This window comes from Leuresthes tenuis, unplaced genomic scaffold (genome assembly GCF_036924035.1).
Source record: "Leuresthes tenuis unplaced genomic scaffold, fLeuTen1.0.hap1 SCAF_17, whole genome shotgun sequence".
NCBI classification, from domain to species: domain Eukaryota; kingdom Metazoa; phylum Chordata; class Actinopteri; order Atheriniformes; family Atherinopsidae; genus Leuresthes; species Leuresthes tenuis.
In genome coordinates, this window is record NW_027325371.1 from 17,696,877 (window position 1) to 17,722,545 (window position 25,669).

Here is a 25,669-nt window from a genome sequence, read left to right on the forward strand (position 1 = left end):
CGGTCAAAGTTTCGTAAGCGTGAGTTTCCTTGTTTCTGCCGGACTTTTCACGGGAACGGAACGTGTTCCGGTTGTACGTGCATGCCTCTGAGTGACTCTTCTGTTAGTGTAGATTTCTGTCATAATTTAAAAATTCCAGTCATTGACATTGTATGTGTTGTATTTGGAAGTTCATTCACTCCCCTGCGTATATTTTATACTGCTTTCGGTGCGTTTTCTTAACTGTTCAGCATAACTGGTTTGCTGGTTAGCCGGGTGGCTAACGAAGCTAACAACTGTGGAGTGACACGTTTCTGTTGTGTTTTGTCTTCTTGGCAGAGAAACTTCAGCCCACTTGAACCGCCACTATGGGCATTCTGGAGAAAATCGCGGAAATAGAGAGAGAAATTTCTCGGACACAGAAAAATAAAGGTAAAAATGGGGCAGCCGCGGAGCTAACTGATTGCTACACGATGAGCGAACTTGAAGCCAGCTGCATGCAAGTGTAATGTAGACTTACTATATTCATGGGGTCCGAAAGCCGGAAAACTATTTCACTGGTGAAGACCGACAGTTTTTTCGATCTCATATGCTTAAATGGCTTTCTTACAGGGTCGTAGCTTTGTTTTAGAGCCACGGTAATAGTTAAGACATGGTTAGAGTGAGACGTTATGAACTACATTGTGTGGGAGGATAGTTCCCACGATAATATTAAGACAAATGTGTGTCAGCTGCTAGGTTATTCTTTAATATCTCTGAAATTAAACAGAAAATAAAACTAAAGTATTCATTTCTAAGTAGTGTTCCCTATAGGGTTTTTTCTTGTTTTTGTTAATAGTGAATTAATTTTAAAAGAAGTGAAAAATGATGAGGAAATGCTTTTTATGTGTTGCCAAGTTAATCCTCCCTGTGGCCTTTGATCGCAAAAAAGCACCAAAGAAAATTTACAGCAGCGCAACATAGAATACAGACTAACCGTGGTTTGTGCCCGGGATGTATTTGTAAGCTGATTTGGTTTGACCACCTGTAATTACAGAGCAAATGGTAAATCAAAGGTAATACAAAAGTAATCTGAAAGCATTCAGATTAGCTTGCATTTGTTGTAATCCAGTGGAATATGGTATTATAGATATACTTTGTATTCTGCAACTGGCTCCATTTCAGGTAAATGTGACATAATGTTGGTTACACGTGTTGCGTTTGTTTTTAGCTGACTTAATGATGTGACTGTACTGACATTAGATGCTTGAAAGTCACCCTCTGAAACGCACAGTGCTCTGGAATAACGGGCAGCAGTAAGTTAAACAGTTTCAGACAAACACAGGCAATCATACACTAAAAAACCTGAAACAAGATTTCAATACGTTAAGAAACACAGAATCAGGTCAAATTAAAATTGGCCATGAGATAAAAATGAAGTGCATCAGTCAAAACATCTGCAGCCAGATGCGTCCGCCTCCAAGTCACTCAACATCCTCTTAAAAGAGTCCAGATAAACCAGATCTTTAAGTTTCTGGTCTTTTTGTTGTTTATTCCAAGTAAATGGAGCCGCAAACCTGAACGCCTTTTGAACGACTTTAGGAACAGACAGTAAAACAAAAAAGAGCCTGAGAAAACGAAGATTATGAGATTCTGTGCTCCTCTGACTGATGTAGGTCAGAATGTAGGATGGGAGCAGACCTAGAATAGATGTAGAAATGAGAATACGCCAGTGACGGAGTCTACGAGCAGACAAAGAAGCATACAAGCACCAACACAAGCACACAGCAGACAATGACGCGCGAGAAATTTAAAATTGGTGATGAACCTCAGAGCTCCATGATACACGGTATCCAGGGAGAGGAGGCATGCTTATATCACTTAAAATCTAATATATATTCTGCTGAATGGAGTTAGGCTCAAATCTGGGTGTGTAGCTGCACTTTAAATCTTTGAAAACGAGGCACCAGCCACTTGCTTTGATTTACTCTCTGGCTGTTTTCATCCATCCCTCCAGCCACTGAGTACCATCTGGGTTTGCTGAAGGCCAAGTTAGCCAAATACAGATCTCAGCTTCTGGAGCCCTCCAAGTCATCGGGGGCCAAAGGCGAGGGCTTCGATGTTATGAAATCAGGAGATGCTCGCGTTGCGCTTATTGGTTTCCCCTCCGTGGGTAAGGTAAGTGGAGACTCTTAAGTACTGACTTTTCCTGGTTTGCATTTAGAATTGCAGGGTGTGAGGGAAAAACTTTTTGCTCGAGCGATATGTTTCTCCTGAAAAACTCGTGACAGACAACATTTTTTAAAGCTGTTTTACTGCAGCAGGGGTCCGAGTTTAATTTGAACGGACTGGCAGCGCAAAGCTGAGCACCAAAGCTAAAGACTAGATGTTTTTTTTAATTATTATTATTATGATCTGTAGAATGTTGGAATGAAAGAGTGCATTTCTCTGATGACAGTGGCTAATCTCAGGGTTCGTCATGTGATAAGTCGTTGTAGTGCGTCTGAATCTGACACAGCAAAGGGAAATACGGTGTAGATGTAAGATATGCTGATTTGACCGAATTCTCCGTTCCCTGCAGTCCACCTTTCTCAGCTTAATGACATCAACAGCCAGTGAAGCTGCGTCCTACGAGTTCACCACCCTCACCTGCATACCTGGTGTCATAGAGGTACACGCATCCACACATGCACATGTTTTTGGTTATTTTTAAAGCCTTTCTCACGCTGTATCTCTTCCATTATTTGTTCTTCAGTACAAAGGGGCCAACATCCAGTTGCTCGATCTGCCAGGAATCATAGAGGGTGCTGCCCAAGGTACGCTCAGTTTTTTTTTTGGGTTTAATACGTCAAAGTTAAACAGAAACTGGAGTTCTGTAGCACCTAAAAAGACACAAAGTGTGACACTTGGTGCTGATATGTTTGGTCTGAGTGTTAGAAAACACTTAGCTGTGGTAGCAAGAATTAAATGTGTATATATGTGTTTCTAAGAAGTCTTCTTGTAACGCAGTGGTTGTGATATACTGACCTGCAACGCTTTTATAGGAAAGGGTAGAGGTCGGCAAGTCATCGCCGTCGCCAGAACAGCAGACGTTGTCATCATGATGTTGGACGCCACCAAAGGAGAGGTTCAGAGGTGAGTTAGTGTGCACGGGTCAGATGGACTTTGAGAGGTGGGCACACAGCTGTTCTTATCACCAGCTCTTATCTTTTCCTTTTCCTTTTCTTTCAAGAGAACTTCTAGAGAAAGAGTTGGAGACGGTGGGCATCAGGCTCAACAGGACGAAACCAAATATTTATTTCAAGGTACAGTTTACGCTGTGTTGTCTGTGGGGCCATAATGGGATCAATAAGCTTTCGAGTTATTGTCAGCCGAGGTCCAAGTAGTTAAATATGTTGAGCTGCTCTTCTTTGTCTTCACCTGTAGCCCAAGAAAGGTGGCGGCCTCTCCTACAACTCCACAGTTCCTCTCACTCAGTGCTCAGAGAAGCTTGTTCAGCTCATCCTCCATGAATACAGTATCCTTCAGTCTGCCAGCGCCAGAGAGTCCAATGAGACTTCTCCTCTCGGTCTTCTTTGAACCAGTTGTCTTTTCTTTAATCCTTCTCCTCAGAAATCTTTAATGCAGAAGTGCTCTTCAGGGAGGACAGCACACCAGACGAGTTCATTGACGTCATCGTTGGGAACAGAGTTTACATGCCTTGTCTTTATGTATGTCAGTAATTACCTAATTACCTCCTTGCCTCATAGCCGTGCTTAAGCTCTTTGTCTATTGTCCGTCCTAATGCTCATTGTTTGTGTTCTCAGGTGTACAATAAGGTGGATCAGATCTCCATCGAGGAGGTGGACCGGCTGGCACGCAGACCTAACAGTGTTGTTATCAGGTCAGATAACCACGCGTCTTGTTTGGAAGCAGTGATCTTTCTCCCTTTATGCGCGAGATAAACGAGTTCCTCTTGTCTCTGTTCACATGTGTGTTCCAGCTGTGGTATGAAGCTGAACCTGGATTACCTCCTGGAGAGGTTGTGGGAATACCTGGCGCTGATTTGCATTTATACAAAGAAAAGAGGAGGTATCCATCCATATATTTATACATCTCACACACACACACACACACTCGTGTGTTATGCCTGATTCATTCAGCAGGCTGTCATAATTGAGAGGTATATACTGTAGATCTTAGAATAAATTCAGTATTTCTCTTTTGTCAGAGCGCCCAGACTTTAACGACGCCATCATCATGAGGAGAGGAGCAAGTGTAGAACACGTGGTAAGTGGAACACGCATGTGCACACAGGTGCTTTAGAGACTGAGACGGACGTATTCAGAACATTTGCACATAAGTTGCGAGCAAACTTGTTATGTGCTTGATTTTAAGTCATTGTTTTTTTTCTTTAAAACTCGCAGTGCCACAGCATCCACAGAACCTTAGCCAGCCAGTTCAAATATGCCTTGGTGTGGGTAAGTAGGATGAAGCTTTCAGCTGCACACACACACACACACAAATGAGAGAGGCACACTGCGCCATAGTACCGATAAATGTGGCAACATTTCGAACAAACATTTATTGCTTTCTGTGGAAGACCCTTCCTCTGTGCCCCTCTTTGCTTCGGAGGCTTTGTATGCATGACCATAATGATGGTGACCTCTAAAGTCTGGTAAAAGTATTGGTCACAGAAAAAGCACAAGATCTGTAGCCTCTCAAATGTCTTGTCACTCTCGTTACCCTTGTTTTTTTTGGCAGATTCTATATATTATATTACGTTACATTACATTGTCTGTGTCTCTGAACCGTTTTGTCTTTTCAGGGAACCAGTACCAAGTACAGTCCTCAGAGAGTGGGCCTCACACACATCATGGAGCATGAGGACGTCATCCAAATAGTTAAGAAGTAAACGAAGAGAAACTTCTGGAGAGGTTTAAAAGAAACAAAAAAACAACAACAACAAACTGTACAGTAGATAAACAAACATCCTTATTTTGTATAAGAAATCTTACAAAAACAGTGAACCACAGAAACGGAAGATAATTGAGCTGATTGTGGACAGAAACTGGCGTATTCTACCCTTTAAGATACGAGATTGAGTCGGAGAGAGAAAATGGGAGAAATAAAGTCTTTAAAACATTTAACTTATCTGTGTTTTTTTTTTTTTTTTTTACATCAGCTGTTTTATCAGGACCTTTTTTTCCATGCTGTTTACTGCCAGCTGCAGAGAAATCCTTCAGGTTCAGGCTCCCTGCTCCTGCAGGGTCGGTCCCCACTGACCCCTTCCCACTGCCTCCGTCCCTGCAGCCCAGCTGTTTGTGTCACCGCCTCCAATGCGCCAAGGCAAGCCGACCACTTGTCTCTCAGAAAGTATGGGATCCCAGTCAATGCAGCCCCATTGACCCGCGCACACATGAGCACAATAGTGCCATTAAATATTAACAAGCATCTCTTCGGGGTAGGAGAGGGGCGCTGAGTGGGAGGCTTCATATGAGAGAGGGGAACTGAGTTGACAAAGTTGGACTTAAAGATGCCTTAAAGATGTCTGACCAGTGTGCTTTGTGGATGGAGAGATTCTGCTTTGAAATAACCTGAGGAGGAGGGGAGAGAGGGAGGCAGAGTATTCTGGAGCAGAGGAACAAAGGTACTGATGAGCGGGTGTGTATTGTGCGGAGCAGGCATGACACTTGATGCTGCTTGGCTCCATATGGCATGGCCAAGTGTGAGTGTGTATGACTGTGTGTGTGGCCAGTATACAAAAGCTTGAAGTTTGTATTGAATTTGAGTGTTTTGGTCACGTTTTTCTGAATTTAGCCCTGTACCGTCTAAACCCAACAGATGTCTTAGACCCATCTGGAGCTTTTAAGCAGATCCAACATGAATCCATGTCTTTTCAATGTGTCCATAGGAAGTTTTCTATGTCTTACATGTTATATGAGCAAAATCAGCCATCACTGCTAAGGCTGCGAGAAGCCGTAGTACTCAGTGAGAAGTGAAAGGCGGCTCGAAGCTCGCTTAGGGTCAAACTGGGAGGTAAAGGCTGAAGCCCCGGACTGGATAGGGTAGAAAACCGGGCGAACATGGGACCTGGCAGAGTGAACTTGGCAAGGCCGCCCAGCTGACTGGAATCTCTCTTTTCTTGGAAGCCGCTGGCTATGAGAGAGCCAGGCTAGCCTGGGAGCTAGCAGAGCAGCCTCTCAGCCGGGTGGAGATGTGGGTGTGGCGAGATTAGCATATTCATAGAGCCAGAGGAGAGGAGAGTCATATTTTAAAGGTGACATATTATGCTCTTCTTGACAATTTGACAAAGTGTTTTTACTGAAATGTATGAGACGGGCTTTGGGCAAAACACCTGTTATCTTAAGCACAATGTCACTTGTCTTTGCCCTGTTTTGACTCCTCTTTTTTTTTTTTTAACAATCAGTTTTTGGGTCCGATGAAAAGTGGTCGCTGCACACACACACAGTCTTGAGCTAACTCTTGCTGGAACATCACCCTCATATATAGATGATCCTCTGGGCTCCATTGAGGCTGGTGGTAGATGTAAGATGCCTGCTCCTGACAACAGGACATTTCCAGATGGTGGCTCAGAGGTGACATAGCAGAGGAGGGGCTAAAGACTTCATGACTGACAAACTTTTTAAATGAAAAATCGGATTGGCTCGTTAAATGAGGAACTTTAAAACAAACCGGTTTGTGTTTCTGGGGAGTCTTACACTTGCTGGTGACTTCCCCCTAATATACACTCCTATAATATGTCACCTTTAAAAGCACAAAGGTTTGTCCTCACAATAACTTACACAGATATTTTTGGGGAGGATTTATAACCGTGGGAGGTGGGACTTTAAAGCTCGTATTATCAGTGTTTTAACAATAATTGTGACTTTTAACTTTCATTAATTAATGTTGTAAACAGATGACTTAACATTAGATGCTTAACTTAAATCTTTAGTCTTCTGTGCTGTTGGAAGTCTGAGGCATTTCTTCTTGCAGCATCCATATTTGAAACATTGCTTTTTGTCATGATAATAAGGATTTTGATGATAAAACATACAATAAACGCACTTAATGTCGAACATTCGATTTCTGGTCGGACATGGGCTCAAACTACAACTTAATCTGTTTAGAGAAGGCAAGATGATGGGAAATTGTGGTTTTTTTGGGTCTTTCTTTTGAGCCTTCATGAGGTAAAATTGCTGGTAAAACATAACATACGAACATGCATCGGATACCAGTATGTTAGGATGATCAGGCGCCACCAAGAAACTCCAATTTAAACTTTTTCCATTTGTAAAATTAGGAACTAGAAAAGAATTTCTGTATATTTTTCTTTGTTAAAACAAAATTTTTGGACGTCAGCTCCAGATGACGGAGGGCTGAAATCTATGTCCACGCATGATCAAAATCATCAGAAAGGCTCCTTTTTAATGGATTAATTCATTTGAAAAATTAGGTTTCTGGAGCTGCACGGTTAGCACCGTTGCCTCACAGCAAGAGGGTTCCAGGTTCAACCCGACCGACGGATTAAGCGGGGATAGAAAATGGATGGAAAATAGATTTCTGTGTGAAAAGAAAGGGCAAAAAGGGTACCAAAGGCAACACTGAGGGAGTTCTCAGTGCTCTGAGAAGTTTGTCTCTTCTGCCCTCTTCTGTTTCCTTCTTATTATTACATGAAGCTGCTGATCTGACTTAAAAACAGCTTTTTCTCAATGTGTGATTATCTACAGTATGACACAGTAAAGAACTGGAGAAATACCTGGCTTTACCTTCACCTAAACGAGATAGCTGAACAGCGTAAATGTGGCTTTTACAAGTTCCAAGTCTCTTAAAATGGGCTAAAAGCAGAGTTTAAATCGATTTGGAAGCAGCCAACAGGAACAACAGAGTTTTGTCCACCTCTAAAAGTTCAAAGATTATGAGAAAATAACATTCCAACAAGCGTTTGACAGCACAGTTAATGATGCACCAACTAAGACCAACATTTGCGCACACTGATATTTTGGTTAACTAAAATAATAATAATCAAAAAGGATTAGTTAGGGTTTTTTATAAGGATTTATTATAAGGGTTTTTGTCGTAAAGAGGGCGGTTTGCTGTGATAGCACATTAGGAAAACAAGAATAAGTCACATATTGTCTAGCCCCACCAGATAATTAGACAAAGAGGTGCTTTAAACGGTTTGAATATGCACACGAAAACAGGATTGACTCTTTACACAAAGCTGCATGAGACACTCAGCATGGGCATGTATGGAGCTTGTACTCCAAGCAAACAATAGTATTGTCTTTTACATGAGGTATAGGTATATAGCCTTTGTGTTCATCTCTGTTTAAGTTTTTTTTTTTCATGTATTTGTTATATTTTTTGTACAGCACTTTGTTTTGTCTTGGGCATGAATTCATCTACTGATGTGCATAAAGAAGCAGAAAGAAACATAAAGACGTCCGTACATTCTGTCCATCTGCCATATTGACTCCCATGTTTCGTCCATTTGAAAACAAAGCTTCCATCGTTGGAAGGTAAACTGTACTGGCACGACTCAAACACCGGGACGACCCATTCAAGTGTTTTACATGCGCTGTGATTGTTGTTGGTCCGTTACAAACAGGGTTCGGGTTGATGTGCACACAAGCACAAAAGAAGGCGGTTGTTGTGAAAAGTTGGGATGTGAGCTGAAACATAACCATGTGAGTGGAAGCTTAACCCACACAGTGTGGGAATCCCACATATTAGTTTCATCTGGCAATTTCTTAATAAGCCACAGATGCTTACAGAGGGTGGCACAGAATTGTAATTCATGCCTTAATGATCAATTATTGATAATACAATGCAAATACAATTCCTATAATCCAGCAGTACACACGTGGCAGTAACTTTTCTATGTCAAGACATATTCTGTAAGGGAATATTTGCAGAAACTGTGCATCTTTAGAGAAAGGAGCTTCAATTGCATAGACTTAACTGTAGTGTCTTTCTGGGAATAAGCACTAAAGCAGTGCATCATCCAAATATCATGTAAAAATGGCAAAAAATTACCAATACGTTTGATCTCCTGGTTGATTTGACAGGAATGGTCCTTCAGTGATTTCATGCTCACAGAAAACTTCAGCTAAAACGTGCCGCAGTGATGCCATGTGGCAGCAAAATGACACGAAGATAAGTGAAAATCAGTATGTACAGGAACATGGGAGGTAGTCTGCAGTGGCAGTTAGGGCAACAGGTAACAAAGCCTCACCCCTGTGATACGTGTGTGTGTATGAGTGTGATAAGGCGCCACAGACACACTGTCAACCACACGGCTGCTCACAGCCCATTGTCACTGCAGGGGTTTTACAACAGATCACTCTTTGGCCTCTGACGTCCGGACACAAGTGTGGGATGATGATAGCGTAATGTGTGTGCGTGTTTGCATGGGTGGATGTGTGTGCATATGAAATCCTGCCATGAATGCACAATAGACATGTGTAATTGTTTACTTAGATACTCACAGAGAGGGGTGATGTGGTGCTGCATATAGACATATATGTGCAGCATGTGTACTAAGAAACCTAATAGCTGCACTGCTGATGTATGGATTAATGTGTAAATAGTCCCATCCCTGTTCTCCCGTACTATTGTACGTTTTGTTCTGTGGATGTACAGGTAATTACTGAAAGAACAGAGGGTATTTTACCAATGAGTGCTCATTGTGTGCAGATGCCGTGTCATTTAGGGAAACTGACGTGGACTATATCTCTGTGTGTGTTTGTGTGTGAGCAGGCACTATATAAAACATTACTACGGTGGCCCAGATGAGAACACGGAGCCAGCAGCGACGCGCAGAGGTGAGTCAGTCTGATTTTTTTCTTTTTAACTGTGGCAACAATGGGTCTTATCAAATTTTTTTATATTTGTGGATAATAAGATCAATCACTGTCTCTCAAAAGAAGAAGGTAAGCTACCCAAAAGCTTAGTTTCATTTTGAGGTTTGTACTCTGCATACGACTTGGCATGCAGTTCATATTTGGTCTGATCATCTTTGCTTGAGTTGATGTGAACATGCCACAGTTTTCTTTCTTGTCTTTTTATTTTGGAGATTTTAGGGGAAACAAAAGAAAAGTAATTTTCAGATTTTTAAAGTGTGGTCTCACCTATTATATTTGCTTTATTGCTGCATGAAAAAACTGTATTCGTTGTTATTTTGTCACATACGAAATGCATATTAACAAATCAAACCGGAGCAAGTTCCTGCTTGGATGTGTCCTTCTGGCAGGTTAAAGCCCTTAAATGTTAAAGAAGAAAAAAAAAGGAACTGAGAAATACAGCTGTTCTTAAAGGGCCTATATTCTGTCAACATCTGTCTGAAACAGTTTGTTTTAGCACCTGTCTCTTAAAGTCCCCTTTCGCAAAAGCCAGTCTTCTTGGATTATACAGTCGACTGAAGCTACTGTCCATTCTTTAAGGAGACATGTCTCTTCCTGATGTGAAACATGCATGCCCAAACATTGTGTGGTATCTTAGGTCTATAACACCTAGATACTCGTGACATATTGTATTTGTAATGATTTCAGGTACTGACTGCTTTCTAATAATCATAATGATTTTTTAAGCAACTCAATTGTACAAAATTTCGACAGATTTGGAGAAATACTAAATGAATAAGCCTGTAAGAAACAGCTACGTTTTCTTTTTCTGTGCAGAGTAGGGAAGTGGAGGAGGTTTACTTTGCTATGTGGCATACCTGACTCTTATCTGAGTGTGTGCAACTCAGCATCAGATAGCAACAAGACGTGCCAACAGGGGCACTAAGTAGCCATTATGCAAATTGGTTTGACAGTGGTGTAAATAATTAGAAGAAGAAAAGGTTGAGCTACATTTTAGTTAAATTCAGAGGAGAGCAACTCCCTTCAGTGTGAACTTTATACGACTTTGTATTTTTACAGACATCTCACGTGCATAAAAATTCCATAAAAGGCACAAAAAAACTAAACAAAACAAAATTCCAACAGGAGCACACTGATGTCACAATGAAAATTTTAGTTAGGGGTGTCACAAAGTACTGGTATCGATAAAAAATTGTCATATTAAGAGAATTAAATATCAACGATGTGACCTCAGTTGACTGACCATGATAATCTAATCTAATGTAGTGAACATCAGGTATCAGGGTGGAAGATAGCTCCATGCTAAGACTTACAGGAACTATGCTTTTTGATTTGCACTTTGTTTTTAGTCAAGTTTGAGTATTTTGCTATTTGGTCTCATTATAGTGTTAAAAAAAAGAATAGCTTCTTCTTCGTTGATTACACTTGACAGTCATTTCAAACTGACACTGTTCAACTTCACTGTAGAATTTTTTTTTTTACTTAATCTGTATCCCTTTTGGACACTTACAAACTGTTATACTTACTTCGAGCACTTTTAATGAAACTTCATATTTACTTCATACATTTCTCACCTATCCTGGTGAGCTGTCACATCAGTTGTATATTTCATACAGTGGCATGTTTGGATTTGAATATGTTCTCATTGATCTAAATGCAAAAATCCAAACTATTTTCAAGAATTAAAATAGCCATAAAGCACTTCTATTTAAATATACCAATCATCACAATCAAGCCCAGAGTATGAGTCTTATTTCCAGATCTTTCATAACAGTCAAAGCGATCAAGAATTGTTGTTTAATCCTCTGTGACAGGTCTTCACTGTGTTAGCAGCTGCTGACACTTCCCCATTATCAAGTCACAGGAGAACTTGACAGTGAAGGTTAAGACCTGAATGGGGTTTAAAGGCTCACAGGAAACCTGAGTGCTGCCTTCTCATCCTCCTGTCTCACGTTCTGTCTTAAAGACGCTCCACCTCTCCCATGTCACTTTTTCTTTTTTTCCATCAGTCTTTTCCTCCTTACATTTGCTGTATGTTTCTCATGCACAAAAATAACATAAAATAAAACAAGAGGAGAGTAAAGAAAAGCAATGAGAGGAAAAGAAAAAGAAAAAATGCTCCCCAGGTTTTTGTAATGTTAGCAGGCATTATCAGGCTTCTGACTTTGACTTTTACAGCATAATAGATCAGCAGTCACACTTTTCCATCTTAGAGATGTACAAGGACGGCTTCTTTCATATCTTAACAACTGATGAAGTGACATGACAGGTAGAACCAAATCGATGAGATGTTTATATCTCTTGTTAATTTTTCCAATATTTTGGTTTATAGCCCAAACTAATGACCTTCCTATTCGCTGTTGCTCCATTTTTTGTTTAGTTCTAAGAGACATGCTAACATGCTAAACTGAGACAAAGGCTTTGTTCAGGTCGTCCATGCATTCACCCACAACAATGTTCATTATATAGAGTACATGCATATTGCATCAAAGTGGACATGGCACGATCATTTCCACTCAATGAATTCTTTATTCTGGGCACCTCTAGATTATCTTTGCGCCTCTTCATAAATCCAATAGTTTGTAATTATTTCAGAATACCTCCTCCTGAGAATGAGAGGAACTGGCTTAAAGACTTCTAATTGGTCGAATTTGTGGGGGTTTTCAGTGGGAAGGGGATGATGGTAACTCAAGAACGCTCATTACAAGGAAGCCAGGAAGCTATGACAACATATAAACAAGCAAAAAAAATTTAGAAACATGCTACATTTACAAGTATGACATGAGATCCAGCTATATGTGTTCAAGCCAGAATCAGATCTGAAATTTCAAAGTGAGCGGCACGACGAGCCGCCACAACGTACATTACATCGGAAAGCCTTTGTTTGGTAAAAACGCTCAGTATCAGCAATCGTGCATTTGCACGTGTGAGTCATTTAATTTGTCTGAGCAGTTGTAGAAGCAGCAAATAAATATTGTTAACTCCCTTAGCTGCCTTTTCACTCAGTGTAACTATGGTGTTTATTCATAAATCCATTCGTGCATCTAATGGCAACACAGCACAGACATTTGAAACCGTGTCACTGACTGCTTGTGGTTCAGACTTATGACCTTTTAGCGTTGGAGCAGGCTCGACATTCAGCTTCAGTCTCCCTGCAAAGCCAGGATCTTACTGGTACTTGTTCATGGAACTGTCATCCATGAGGTGTAGAAAACAAACAGTTTTCCAGCTGCATTGCTGACCAGCCTCAGCTCCCATGAATACTCACTGCCTGGAATATTTGATCATAAAAGGAAATACACCAAACAGTGACGTGTATGGGAACAGGGTGTTCAAAAGGTCTTCTGAGAGAGTCTTTTATAAATCTCATATTTAGCTTTGGATTGATCTTTAAACTGATAGAATTTGCTTCGTCTGCGGCATGCTCTCTGTTTTCTAATGAATGTCTATATTGTGGCTGTCAATCTTTTTCCTCCAACTCCTCCTCTGATCATTCAGCCTGCGTTCAGTGATCACATGCTGTCTCCATTATGGGACATACCTGCTTCTGTGTGTGTGAGTGTGTCTCGACACTCACTGATAGAGCCCGTTGGCTTTGCTCAGGTGATATCCTTTGTTAGTCTTGTGTAGATGAGTGCATCTGCTGAAAGCATCTTGTCAGTGATTGATAGGCAGAGGAAGAAACTCTCACCTGCGTCTCACTTGCTCTTTCCAGTGTCTCTTTATATTTCCCTGCCATTTTTCTCTCTCTCTTCATTTCCACTTTCTCCTTTATTTGAATCTTTTTTTTCTCTTTTCTAGGTGTTTGGTTCACGCTATCTTCTTGCTTTACAGCTGTCTGTGCTTCAGTCACTACCATTTCACTCAGCCAACAGACCACATGCACTGAACAACAGGTGCATAGCACACATGTCAGATAGAAATGTTTGTGTGACTCTTGACATGTTTGGTGTCCAATGTGTGTGTTTATGTGAGATGAGGAGGAAGGAACTTTTGAACCTCTATCTGTACCTGGTCTCTGCATATCCTATTATCCCTGTCTGTAGTTAGATGATACCAACTGCTGTTGTTGCTAGTGCAGCCTACAGAATGTTTGGGGTTTGGTTATGGCCACTACCCCTGGCGATGCGTGATACAGATTTCAGCTCAGTTCTTATTTAAGGTGAGGACTATTAGGCCCTCCAAGCAGAGATAAAACTGTAAGTGACGCAAGTCAAATGAAGATGTTTCCTCTTTTTTAGTAATTTAGAAGAAATTAATCCTACTTTGATGAAAATAAATGATTATCGATGCCACAGTAAATTATTATTAACATTAAAGCCTTTTGATGCTATCCTCCGTCTGCTCTATGCTGTCTGACTGTTAACTCCTAACACGAACCTGTATGATGGATAATGTTTGTTGGTTGTAGAGCTGGCCAAGGTGGGGTTGACCCTTTGTGATATATTTAGAGGAGCCCACGATTAATGTTTTATCTATGCTGCGTAGGAAGAACACAGGGCAGTCATTAAACATTCATATCTGCCACTGAGATGACCTCCTGGAATATCAGCCCATCATCAATGAATTAACATCAGCCCATCATCAATGACTTTACGTCAGACTATCCTTAAAGAATTCACAACAGTCATATATCCAATGGTATCACACTCCATGCATGTAACTCTATGTTTCACACTTTTTTATTTAGAAGGTTAACGGAGTGTTGTTGAATAGCAGCAATTAAGAATTATTAGAAAATGGTTAATGGGCACAACAGGACCATTAAACAGATTAGTAATTGGAGGATCATGGCGGCACCAATTAAAGTGACTGATTGGACCTTTTTTTTCATGTTTCAGGTTCTAATATCTTTAATTGTCCAGGGTAATTTCAGATTAAGGTGGTCAGTTAAATGCGTGAACTTGAATCCTTTCTTTATTGAACCTATAAGTTTACAACATGAATTCTAAAACTGCAACATACACTTATGGCCTATGCATGTATTTTAGGCATATTCTTAAACTGTAGGACGTATGAGCATAATCGCATCGATCACTCTCAGCTGTGGTCCAGGCTGCTATATTGATGTGTGTGTTTTGGCCCAGTGTGGCTTTGCCTCTCAGACACAGTTTAGCAACAGCTCAGTCAGCTTGCATTATTCATACACAAGTGAACCAGGAGATAGTGTTACCCTGAGAGAGTATAGCTGGTATATTAAGGTGCCCTTTGCAGCTTTAACGGGAAATACTCACTCTGATTGCAGATAAACATGCATATATACAGTATATCATCATTTGTGGTCACAAATGTGTTGAATAAATGATGAAGCATCAAACTGAGGTGAACATACGTACGCTTCAGTAACCAGGGAGAAATCCAGGAGGTTGCAGGAGGTCACAAAGGCAAGCTGACGTGGATGTGGGAGGATACGAGCACTAATGCAACACATGTGCATACTCGTCATACAAAGAGGACACCGAGACTCACACCAACACAGTCACATCGACTTTCCTTGTTGGGGGGACGTGCTGCCAAAGTTGGTGCGGCGGCCAAGATGAGGATTCCCTGCTGTACTCACAGGACAAACTAACAATGGGGGACACACAAAGGACTACAACGACTCTGTCATTGGGATAGCAGGGTAATTTATTCATCGTATGACCCTGGAAAGTTACTTACAAAACTATACAAGGGACAAGATCAGGAATCTCTCTCTTTTTAAGAGTGTCAGTGAAAAACTCTGCGCAAGGAGCAACAAGTGTGTAAAACTGACACTGTAACCAGTAATTTCTTTCCACCGGCAACATTTAAATTTCTGCAGGTGTCTGCTTTTTTTCAAAGCTTAATGCCACTGGGAAGGTTTTTGTCTTTTTACACACACAGAGAGACTATAGCTCTTTTTCTGAGGATTGAAGACATTCTGTAATGTGAGCGACCACTGATGGCTGAGATTCCGACTCCATTACTAGATCGTATTTTGAAGGACTTTGGTTTGTGGTTGTCTCTGTGTGCATTTTAGAACAACTGAGAGAGTGCACTTCAGTGCATGTTTGTGGGGTGTTACAGACACAAATCATATAGAAGAAAAAGGAGAGAAGACATGAGAGCAACTGGGGATGAGAAGATGTTACTACTGTTGGAACTCTTATTCTCAAGGCTGTATCTACTATGCCATAATTATAGACCTGCAGTAGCTCACTTATGGAAACTTCATCTGTTTGTTTAGAATGATTTAAATCAGCGTACATCATGCCACCCAAAAAAGGTGACCCAAAATCAGCTGCTAAAAAAGGCAAGACAGAAGAGTCAAAGAAGGGAGGAAAGGATGATAAAAAGGGAGGGAAAGATGACAAGAAAGGGGGTAAGAAGGCAGAGGAGCCACCAGCAAAGGGGAAAGGGAAGGATGATGGGAAGAAGGGAAAAGGAAAAAAACCTGTCAGTGAGTCAGAGGAGGGGTCTGAGGAAGAAGAAGAGGAGATGATGACCGAAGATGAAGAAATTGATGATAGTGAGGAAGAAGTTGTAGACAAGAAAGCTGCAAAGTCAGATAAAGGAAAAGGGAAAGCAGCTCTGAAAGGTGCATCCAAAGCCATGGCTATGAAGGGTCTAAAACCGAAACGCTCACCTGCTAATGATGAGGAGGAGGAGGAGAAGGGGAAGGCACAAATGAAGAAAGGCATGGGTGCAGTAAATCTAAAAAAGATGAGTGATGTCCACATCAAAGGAGCCTCCAAGGCAATGATGGGTTTTGCTTCAGAGGGACAGAAGAAGAATTTAGGAGCAACAAAAGCACAGAAGACAACAGATGCAAAATCTCACCTCAAAGGAGCTTCCAAAGCCCTCTCAGGTCTCACAGGAAAAACCTCACCTTTTACCTTTGGATCTAAACCGCAGCAAGAAAAAGCTAAACCAAAACGAAACCTTAAAAGCACATCCCGTCTCTTCCTGCGACTTTCCAAAAAAAAGAAACCCCCTGCTGATGGCAAACCACTTCTAGGCACCAGCAAGCTTTTTGCTGGCTTTGGGGGAAAATCAGCCCCTACTGACAAAAAGATAGGTCTGTCTGGATTCAGTATGTTTAATAAAAAAGACAATACTGCAAAGGAAACCACACCACCCAAAAAGACAATAAATTTATCCAATTTAGGGGGTAAGGGGAAAATGGCAACAGAGGCAAAGGGACTGGGAGGGAAGTTCAAAGGCATGTTTGGAAAAAAGAAAACTGGACAAGTATTTAAGACCAAAAGCTGGATGGTTGGTAGGATCGCTGCGGCTACTAACTGGCTGACAGGGAGGTTTCTGTACTCTAAGGGCAAAGGGTCCCAGGCAGAAAGACGAGGGCGAAAGAGCTTATCATTTGCTAGCAGGGACACTAGAGGGAGACCAACTCAATATTACAATGCCGCCTATGAGTATGATGATGAGTATGGATATGAGGATGATTACCATGACAGGTGGGGACCTAGAGACTTTCACAGACAACCATTGACCTATGACCCATATGATCCTTACGAAGAGGAAATGGAATACGAGGATGAAGAGTGGGAGGATGAATATGGTTACTATGATGATGAGGGCAACTTCTATTATGATGATGAGCTTTTATATGATGATGATGTAGATTACTACAGTGACCCTTATGGCTATTATGATGATGAATATGAATATGATTACTACGGCGATGAAGGGGTGGAGTATTACTATGGTGAAGATGGAATGCTGTATGCAATAGAGCCAGAGCCATATGGCTACTATGGTGATGCCATGCAAGGTTTCTATGACCCATCTGAATTCTATGAAGGCTATTTCGATCACAATATGGCCTCTAACTATGGTGTGTCAGACTCATATGGCATGATGAGTTATCCTGTAGTTTCAGGCCTATATAATGGACATGTTCTACCATTTGCACAGCCTGTTCCTAATTATAACCCATATCTACAACATTTCACCATGAATCCTGGGCTGGATCCAGCTGACACAGGACAGTTGTATGGACAAGAACAGCTTTCTCCCCAAGCTGAGCCCTTTTTATCTGAGCAGTTCAGGGTCCCCAGGCCTCAGGTTATGCTTTTTGGAAAAGACAGACTCGAAGTGGAAACCTTGCCACCTCCACCTCCTGTCAATTCTTACCCTTCCTCCCCAATGATTCCTCCTTCCTCCCCAACGATTCCTCCTTCCTCCCCAGCTCTTGCCCTCAACAATCAGGAAATTATTTCAGATATACAATATGAGCAACCCATCCCCACATATCTTCCAATGCAGCCCTCTTACCCCACTGTCATGAATGAACAAAATGCTTCCATTCTGCCTGGACATATTCCCTTGACAACAGCTGTCAGCATTAATCAGGAGTACTTTCCTCCTGTTCAACCAACTTACCTTTCTCTCTCTGGTCCTTCTAGTCACTTATCCCCCTCCCCTCTACCACCTCAATTTTCCTCCCAGGTGTACCAAGCACCCCTCCCACAAGACCACCAGATATTTCAGATGCACCAAATGTCTACAATGCCCCCACCATTGCCGCCACTGATGCATTCACCAGTGTCTTCACCCATGCCAGTACGAAGAATGAGTCCGTTTCCATCGCCACAGCTGTCACTGAGACCAGGACCAGCTGCAGCAATGGTGCCTCATTCATGGCTCCCACCCCATTCCACTGAATTTCAATCACATATCCAATCAGACCCTCACTTTTCTCCTCACTTGCATAGTTGGGGGATCACACACCGGCCATCAGTGGCAGGCCAAATGCCCACTTCTCCAGTTGACAGACGGAGACCACTAAGTCCCCCTTCCTCTTCACCGCACTACAGGAGAAGGATGTCAATAAGAGCACAGCCATCCCTGACACAAGCAAGGGGAGGAATAGGGATGCGCAGGGCTCCCTCATCTGTCAGACCCCAGTCCCCACTTTCTAGCCCATTGGCTTCCCCTCGTGAATCACTAAGGAAGAGACACAGTCCTCCACCTTCCCCTAGACTATCTTTCAGACAGCGACCCCCTCCAGATGCAGTGCCTCTGCCCCCTACCAGACCACATTTGTTCAAAGAAAGAAAACAAACATCTATGATGAGACGTTCTCCTTCTCCTCCACTGCCAACACCACATGGACGAAGCTCACTTCAGGCTGAAAGAGCTCAGTCCCCACCACAATCTTTTCGCCCTGCCTCTCCCCATCGTCCTCCCTCTCCTTCACCATCACGTGTCACTGCTCGACCCCTTCCCACCCGCTCTTCTACTCGCAGACTGAGAGGTAGTCCTGGAGGTCGAAGCCAGGTGCCCATGGGAGCAGTGAAACCCTCCCCAGCTAATCCCTACTTACAGAGGCGTAGTAGACATGGTCCCCCTGTCACTCAGCAAGTAGCCCCATTTAGGTCCTCCATACACAGTGGTTCTACATCTCCATCAGGACAAACAGGAGCTGTAGCTGGAACTCCAATGTTAGCCAGAGTCGGGTCCCGACCAACAGGGTTAAGGGAAGCCAAGCGAATTGGTACTGCCCAAGGAGGCTTCCATAGACCCATAGGTCGGGGGCAGCCACTAGTCCGAATGCCAAGAAAACAGCCTTCTCTTCAGTCAAGGCAGTCATTCAGAGCACCCTCAGCGGTGCCCCCTATGCCTTCACAGCAGTCTTTGAAACAGAGTGGCCCTCATTCTACTCAGCCGTCGGTTCGTAGGCTCCAGAGTAGACCTCCTTCTCCACAACCACTACATCGTACATCTCCTCTACCCTCACGCTCTGGATCTCCTATGCACCATCGATCTCATCCACCCTCTCCCTTGCCTCAGAGAGCAACGAGTCCCCACAGTCTGAGGCAAACATCTTTTCACCCTCCAGTGCCTTACAGAAGTCTTCCTCTTGGTGTTCTCCCAACATCACAGAGCATTGCACAGTATGACTACATACTGAGTGAACCGGGACCAACCCCAATGCTTACAAATGCTTTCCCAGGTCCTCAGGCTGTAGGTGCTCCCTTCCCCTCCTCTCCTCTTCCTTCTTCCACCCCTTATTCACCTTTACAAAGACCCACTTCCATCCAAATGCAGCATGAAGCCTACTCCCAAAACCTCCACCAACAAGTACCGTCATCTCCTATTCTGGGACGGACACTCCAGAATCCTTATCTATACAATGCCAGCAACGCCACACCTTTACAGAGGAGCCCTTCCTCCATATCCGGCGGGCAGGGGGAGATATCAACCAATGCACAGGAGAACCAGATAGTGAACCCATATGCCACTCTGCGTCTATCCGATTCTTTGATTCAGAACTCCCAACTACGCAATGCCTCCTATTCCTATCCTCTACAACGTAATGCTAACCTCTATACAACTGTCCTGTCTCCCCCTCAGGTAGCAGCTCCTACTGCCCCCTCTGCTCTCTCTTCTCCACACTTGTCTTCTGCTATGCTTACCTCTCAGTTACGTAATCCATCCTTTGCATCACCGTTACAGCGACACCTCTCCCCTAAATCTTCTCCCTCGACCGCTCCTCCCGCCACCATACCTCAACAAGAAAGTGTCAGAGGTAGCTCCTCGCTTTTCTCTGGTGGACTGCGGACTTCCCAGATCCAGGGATCCAATTTCAGGCTTCCAAGTGGCACGTTGACAATGTCTCGGGGCCCTGTTGAACCACCAGGTAGAGCTAATGGTGTAGGTGGTGGAAGACTTTCACCCTCTGTGCTTTCCAGTGCCCTGCAGAACCCTAGTCTACGTCAGGCTACCTATAGACTTCCTGATGGCTCATTGGTCACCAGTAATGAACCTGCGGAACGTATCTCAGGTCAGTCACCTCCATCTTCTTCTGTGCTGTCCTCTGCACTGTTGAACTCTAATGTTCGTAAAGCAACATACAGGCTGCCAGATGGAACTTTAGTTACAAGAAATGAGCCAGAACCTGAGCCTTCTCCCATGCTCTCCTCTGCTCTACTCAATGCAAATGTCCGAAAGGCCTCTTATCGATTACCTGATGGGTCAATTCTTACACATACAGGAGAGGAAGCACAGAGTGCTAACAGTGCACTATCATCATCAGAGCTATCTAGTGCCCTGATGAATGCTAACCTTCGTAAAGCAAAGTTTCAGCTTCCAGAAGGATCATCTCTGTTTTCACGAAACCAGACTCAAGCTCCCTCCAGTCCTCTCCTTTCTGGTGCGTTGTTAAACACTAGCGTCCGGGGTGCTTCTTACAGTCTCCCAAACGCATCGTTATTGAGGCAGCCCGGTTCTGCTCATACTTCAGAACAACGCTCACTAGATCTATCTAATGCGCTTAGTAACCAGAACCTCCGGTCTGCCTCATATCGTTTACCAGATGGAACTCTCATGACCCGCTCTCAGCCCACTTCTGCACCCCAATCACTTGACCTGTCTAACGCTTTATCAAAGAACCCAAACCTTCGTGGGGCAAAATACCGTCTCCCCGATGGTAACATTATGACACGACTTGGTGCACCTAGCACTCCACAACCACGGTCACTTGACCTCTCTGGTGCTTTACAAAGCACTCATCTCAGGGGGGCTTCTTTCCGTCTACCTTCCTCATATGCAGTAGTATCACCTCAGGTCCATGGATCTGGCCCTGAACAGCACTGGGCTCGGGGCTCAGGAACTGAAGGCTTGGGGATGCAGCAAGATATGGATGTATGGGGGGCAGAGAGAGTTCTCCCGCATGGTACGGTGCAGAACCTCAATAAGTGGTCCATGTATAGAGATGGAGAACTCCTGGATCCCTACAGCCTGATGGGACAGGGACATGATGGGCAGCAACTAGGGGAGTGGAATCTCAACAGGGAGGGGGAACCACAGGGGCAGTGGTTCGACAAGGTAATAGTTTTTAATTTAAACATTGGATACATTACCTATATGTAATAGTTTAATTTGAGTTTACATCTGTGCAGAATCCATTGTAACAGAGTGACAAACTAGCACAAGTTACAAGGGATAGGTTGATGGATTTTAAAAGAATAGAATGTTTTAGCAACAAAGTACATTGAGCAAAGAATGTAACATTTTAGGAACATTGTTCATGAATGTTGGGCAAATGACTGCTGTGGTAAAGCACAATCCTCGAGCAATTCAAAAGGGAGAGAATCTTTTGATTAAATGAGTGCATGCATTTTTGCATAAGTTTCTTCCCACAGAGGCCTGTGGATTTGCATTATATCCTCATGTCTGTATGTGTGTGTTTGTATACATGTTTTAGATGTACTCAATCAGAAGCATGCCCACCATAGCTCACCGGGAGCACAGAGAGGAAGATGGTGTAGAAGATATGACACAGTTAGAGTAAGTAAAAAAAGTGACATCCTACATGTCTGAGTTAACCCTGAGTTTTTGTTGACAGGAAAATGCAGGAAAAAAATCCGATCAAACCCACAAAGTCACCTAAAAAATGTATTCTATCTGACTTATTAATGTTTAAATCACATTCTGGTTCAAGGGTATGTAGAGCCACAAGGCTTAACACTATAGCATACTTCATGAGCAATAAGCGTTGAAGACTTCAAAGACAATTCTGAGCAATAAAGATGAAAATGTGTTATCTGATTGTGGGAAATAACTCAAGAGGGATCATTACAGTGAGAAAAATTATTTATTTTGAGTAAAGTGCCTCTCAAACACGATAGAACTGTGTAGTTAAGACATGCTTAATAACAACTCTGTGTAACTCGGTGGTATTTCTTCTTTTCAGAGAGATGCAAGAAGGGGCTGTTTTGTTGAACTTAAGGAAAAGGTTCAGGAGAGAACTCATTTATGTGAGTATTCAAATAATTTAGTCTCAAATGCACATAAAACCACTGATCTTAAATCAGTCTCATGCATTTGTCAGTTGTTTTACAAATCTATCCATTCATCTGTGTTATCTTAATAACAGCTTTTTTTATGCTCTTCTGTCTTTCTCTTGTATTTTTTTTCAGACACACATTGGTAGCATTTTGGTGTCTGTGAACCCATATAAGATGTACAACATCTATGGAACAGACATGGTGCTGCTGTACAAGGGTCATGCTCTGGGAGAGAACCCTCCGTAAGTCATGTTCCCTCTCAAACTGTGGAGGCAGTAAACTGGAATACAACTTGAAAGCTGCAACTGCAACCATGTGTTTAATTTAAGAAGAAAAAAATATATCATGTTGTGAGATGAGCTTTGTCTTTGCTAAAGTATTTCTAATTAATAGCAGCTGAGGAGTAAAGTTTTGAAGGAAGTGATATTTTGATTCTTTGTCTTAACTGCTTCCATACAGTAAAAGGTTTGATGCCTTGTTGCAATGACTTTTTGTCTTACAGGCATTTGTTTGCCATAGCAAATGCTGCTTATTCCAAAATGATGGATGCCAAACACAACCAGGTCATTATAATCAGGTATAAGTCTCAATTACTTTCTCCATTAATGTAAATCAGTGGTTTGCACTTTAAATATTACCACATGCAAGTAATTTTGCATTGGACTTCATTTCAAACAACAAATCTAACAAAATGCTTCTCAAACTAGTTTTCTTGTTAAAATTTGGTTAACGTATCTGTAGCATCTTTTGAAATGATTTTTTCATAATGGTTTCATCTTGCCCTGCACAATGTCCATGTGGCTTGTTGGACAGTCAGGTTTCAATCCTCATTTGGATTACTGTTTGTAAATTCATGAGTGTCTGTCTGTGGTTTACAGGCAAGCGAACTTTAGACATCACCATTGTTCACTTTTGTCGTGGTACATCTCTTTATGATGGGTACTTAGCTCAATGTCAAAACTGTTCTCTTAGAGAAGCAAACACACTTCCTCATACAAGCATGCCTATGACTTTACATTTAACGGTTGCAAATATGCAGTGGCTTCACTAAGATGTGACAACATAATCAGATATACTTTATATCCACAGCCTTGTACACACATGGTTGTATGCTTTTGGATGTGACCAGAGAAAAGTGAAATACATACACACACTCACACACTCACACGCACTTGGAACACTCTAGTCGTACTCGGAAGGAGACACCTGTAAGGAAAGCCCAGCCAGGTCTGAGCCAGGAGCAGATTGTGTTTCAGAGGTGTGTGTGTGTCAGAGTGTGTGAGCCGTCGATTTGTGTGTGCGTGACAGCTAGTGTGTGTTAAGGGCTAACTGAGGTCTGGTGTTCAGTGACCATTAACAGGCCTGGTTTTTAGCTAAGCAGCCTGTGAGACCTTTGTGAAACCTTATGCTGGAATGTGGTAAAGGTGACGCCGTCCCTAAATACACACAAACACACACAACTTTGGCAAAGCTTACATAATGATGGTATTCAGTGCTAAGCTGTTGGCAGTGGTAAAGCACTGGGCATGAGTGTGAGAGACTGTTTCAGGTAGTTTAACGCAAAAGTGGAGTTGAAGCCTTGCCTAATGCAAGCTTAGCCTGGTCTCACATGACTTAGTCAATTAAGTCAAACGCTTTACGAACACCAGTAGGGAGATAACGAGGATCAAATAATGGACACTTTAACTAATTAATAAAAGCCGAGTGTAGTCGTGCTCAAAGTGCAGATAATGTTCACACTTAATGAACTCTGTGAGTTTTCTTTTTCAGTCTGTGTTTTAAGATTGCCAAATATATCAAACAGGTCCCTCTACTGGCTGTATATCTACACAGGTGTTCTGTGCATGTTAGGATTTCAAAGGATATTTACAAGCTACTAATATCCACAATTGCCAGGTGAACTTGACACAAAAAAAGAAAAGCATTGTGTGCTTTCCATTTCAGCAGAGCATTGGGGATAGTTATTCAGGAATTTTAAGGTCACAGGGATTTTGTATATGTGTGGTAAGTCTGTCTTATTATGTCTCAGTGGGGAGAGTGGATCTGGAAAAACAGAGGCCACCAAACTTGTCCTTCGCTACCTTGCGGCAATACATCACAAGTCGAATCTCGTGCAACAGGTAGGCGCACACACACGGCTCTAACATGCACAAACTGCTGCTGTAAGATTCAGATTTTTTTTCATGCAAATTCACACGAGCGCACACAGAAACGTTCCTGCTGGGATTAATCTATTATGACTGTGTATCTTTCTCTGTCTCTTTATATGTGGTGGCTTACCTCTGGTGCAGATTGAGGTAGGTGAATTCACAGCATGCGTTGCACTTTACATTTTACAGCTCATCTTCATTTATCGGTGGTAAGTGTGTAACGACGACTTTACACAAGCTTTTTCTTGTAGGTTTTCAAACAAATATACATTTTGATCGGTCCATGTTATGTTTTTGAGTTGTTTTTCCCCCATTTATGTCAGTGTGTTATTTAGCTTTTTTGTGCATGTAAATACTTGACTTTGTGTTTGAATGCCTGGTAGATACTTGAGGCAGCTCCTCTGCTGGAATCTTTTGGAAATGCCAAAACTGTGCGGAATGATAATTCCAGTCGCTTTGGGAAATACATAGAGGTCTTTCTAGAGGAGTGAGTATCATATAGATAGTAGAATTTGAGTTTATTTAACTCCATCACTTCCTTAATCTGATTCAACTCCTGTTTTTGAGTTTCTTTGTCTCCTTATTTGTCTAGTGGTGTGATCAGCGGTGCCATAACCTCTCAGTATCTACTGGAAAAGTCCCGTATTGTCTTCCAGGTGAGGCATGCAGATACATAAACAGGGATGTCTGTGTGTCTTACATTTAGTTGTCTGTATATGGACCCAGAGGCAAATGTTTATGTCTGCTTCAGGCCAAAGATGAGAGGAATTATCACATCTTCTATGAGATGCTCGCAGGTCTTCCCTCTCAGCAGAAGCAGGCGTTCTATCTGCAAGAGGCTGAAACCTACTATTACCTCAACCAGGTAGAAGATAGAGCGCAGAATAATGTCAGCTCTTCTCTGGATTTTCTCCTCAGTTCATCCTTTCCATCTTTCTTC

General features: G+C 42.3%; 2 protein-coding genes across 3 annotated transcripts in view; both read left to right on the top strand.

The window, feature by feature from the left end:
- The first annotated feature begins 30 nt into the window (after positions 1-30).
- Positions 31-5,087, top strand: drg2 (developmentally regulated GTP binding protein 2). Of its 2 annotated transcripts, none has more exons than XM_072368150.1 (14): positions 31-208; positions 319-411; positions 1,976-2,136; positions 2,540-2,629; positions 2,714-2,774; positions 3,003-3,093; positions 3,191-3,263; positions 3,385-3,475; positions 3,571-3,668; positions 3,765-3,841; positions 3,941-4,029; positions 4,169-4,227; positions 4,365-4,418; positions 4,766-5,087. In XM_072368150.1, the coding sequence occupies exons 2-14, from the start codon at positions 348-350 to the stop codon at positions 4,850-4,852; spliced, it is 1,095 nt and encodes a 364-aa protein (XP_072224251.1). In that variant the 5' UTR covers positions 31-208; positions 319-347; the 3' UTR covers positions 4,853-5,087. The 2 variants fall into 2 exon arrangements, with proteins under 2 accessions (XP_072224251.1, XP_072224252.1); XM_072368151.1 differs by having other exon boundaries at positions 35-73.
- Positions 5,088-16,037: 10,950 nt separating this feature from the next.
- myo15aa (myosin XVAa) overlaps positions 16,038-25,669 on the top strand; it is a 42,713-nt gene continuing 33,081 nt past the window's right edge. The window contains exons 1-11 of the mRNA XM_072369584.1: positions 16,038-20,430; positions 20,483-20,574; positions 21,381-21,617; positions 21,997-22,079; positions 22,486-22,549; positions 22,712-22,821; positions 23,082-23,156; positions 24,609-24,699; positions 25,113-25,216; positions 25,322-25,385; positions 25,481-25,594. Coding sequence (XP_072225685.1) covers positions 16,038-20,430; positions 20,483-20,574; positions 21,381-21,617; positions 21,997-22,079; positions 22,486-22,549; positions 22,712-22,821; positions 23,082-23,156; positions 24,609-24,699; positions 25,113-25,216; positions 25,322-25,385; positions 25,481-25,594 — 5,427 coding nt within the window. The remainder of the gene's footprint in view (positions 20,431-20,482; positions 20,575-21,380; positions 21,618-21,996; positions 22,080-22,485; positions 22,550-22,711; positions 22,822-23,081; positions 23,157-24,608; positions 24,700-25,112; positions 25,217-25,321; positions 25,386-25,480; positions 25,595-25,669) is intronic.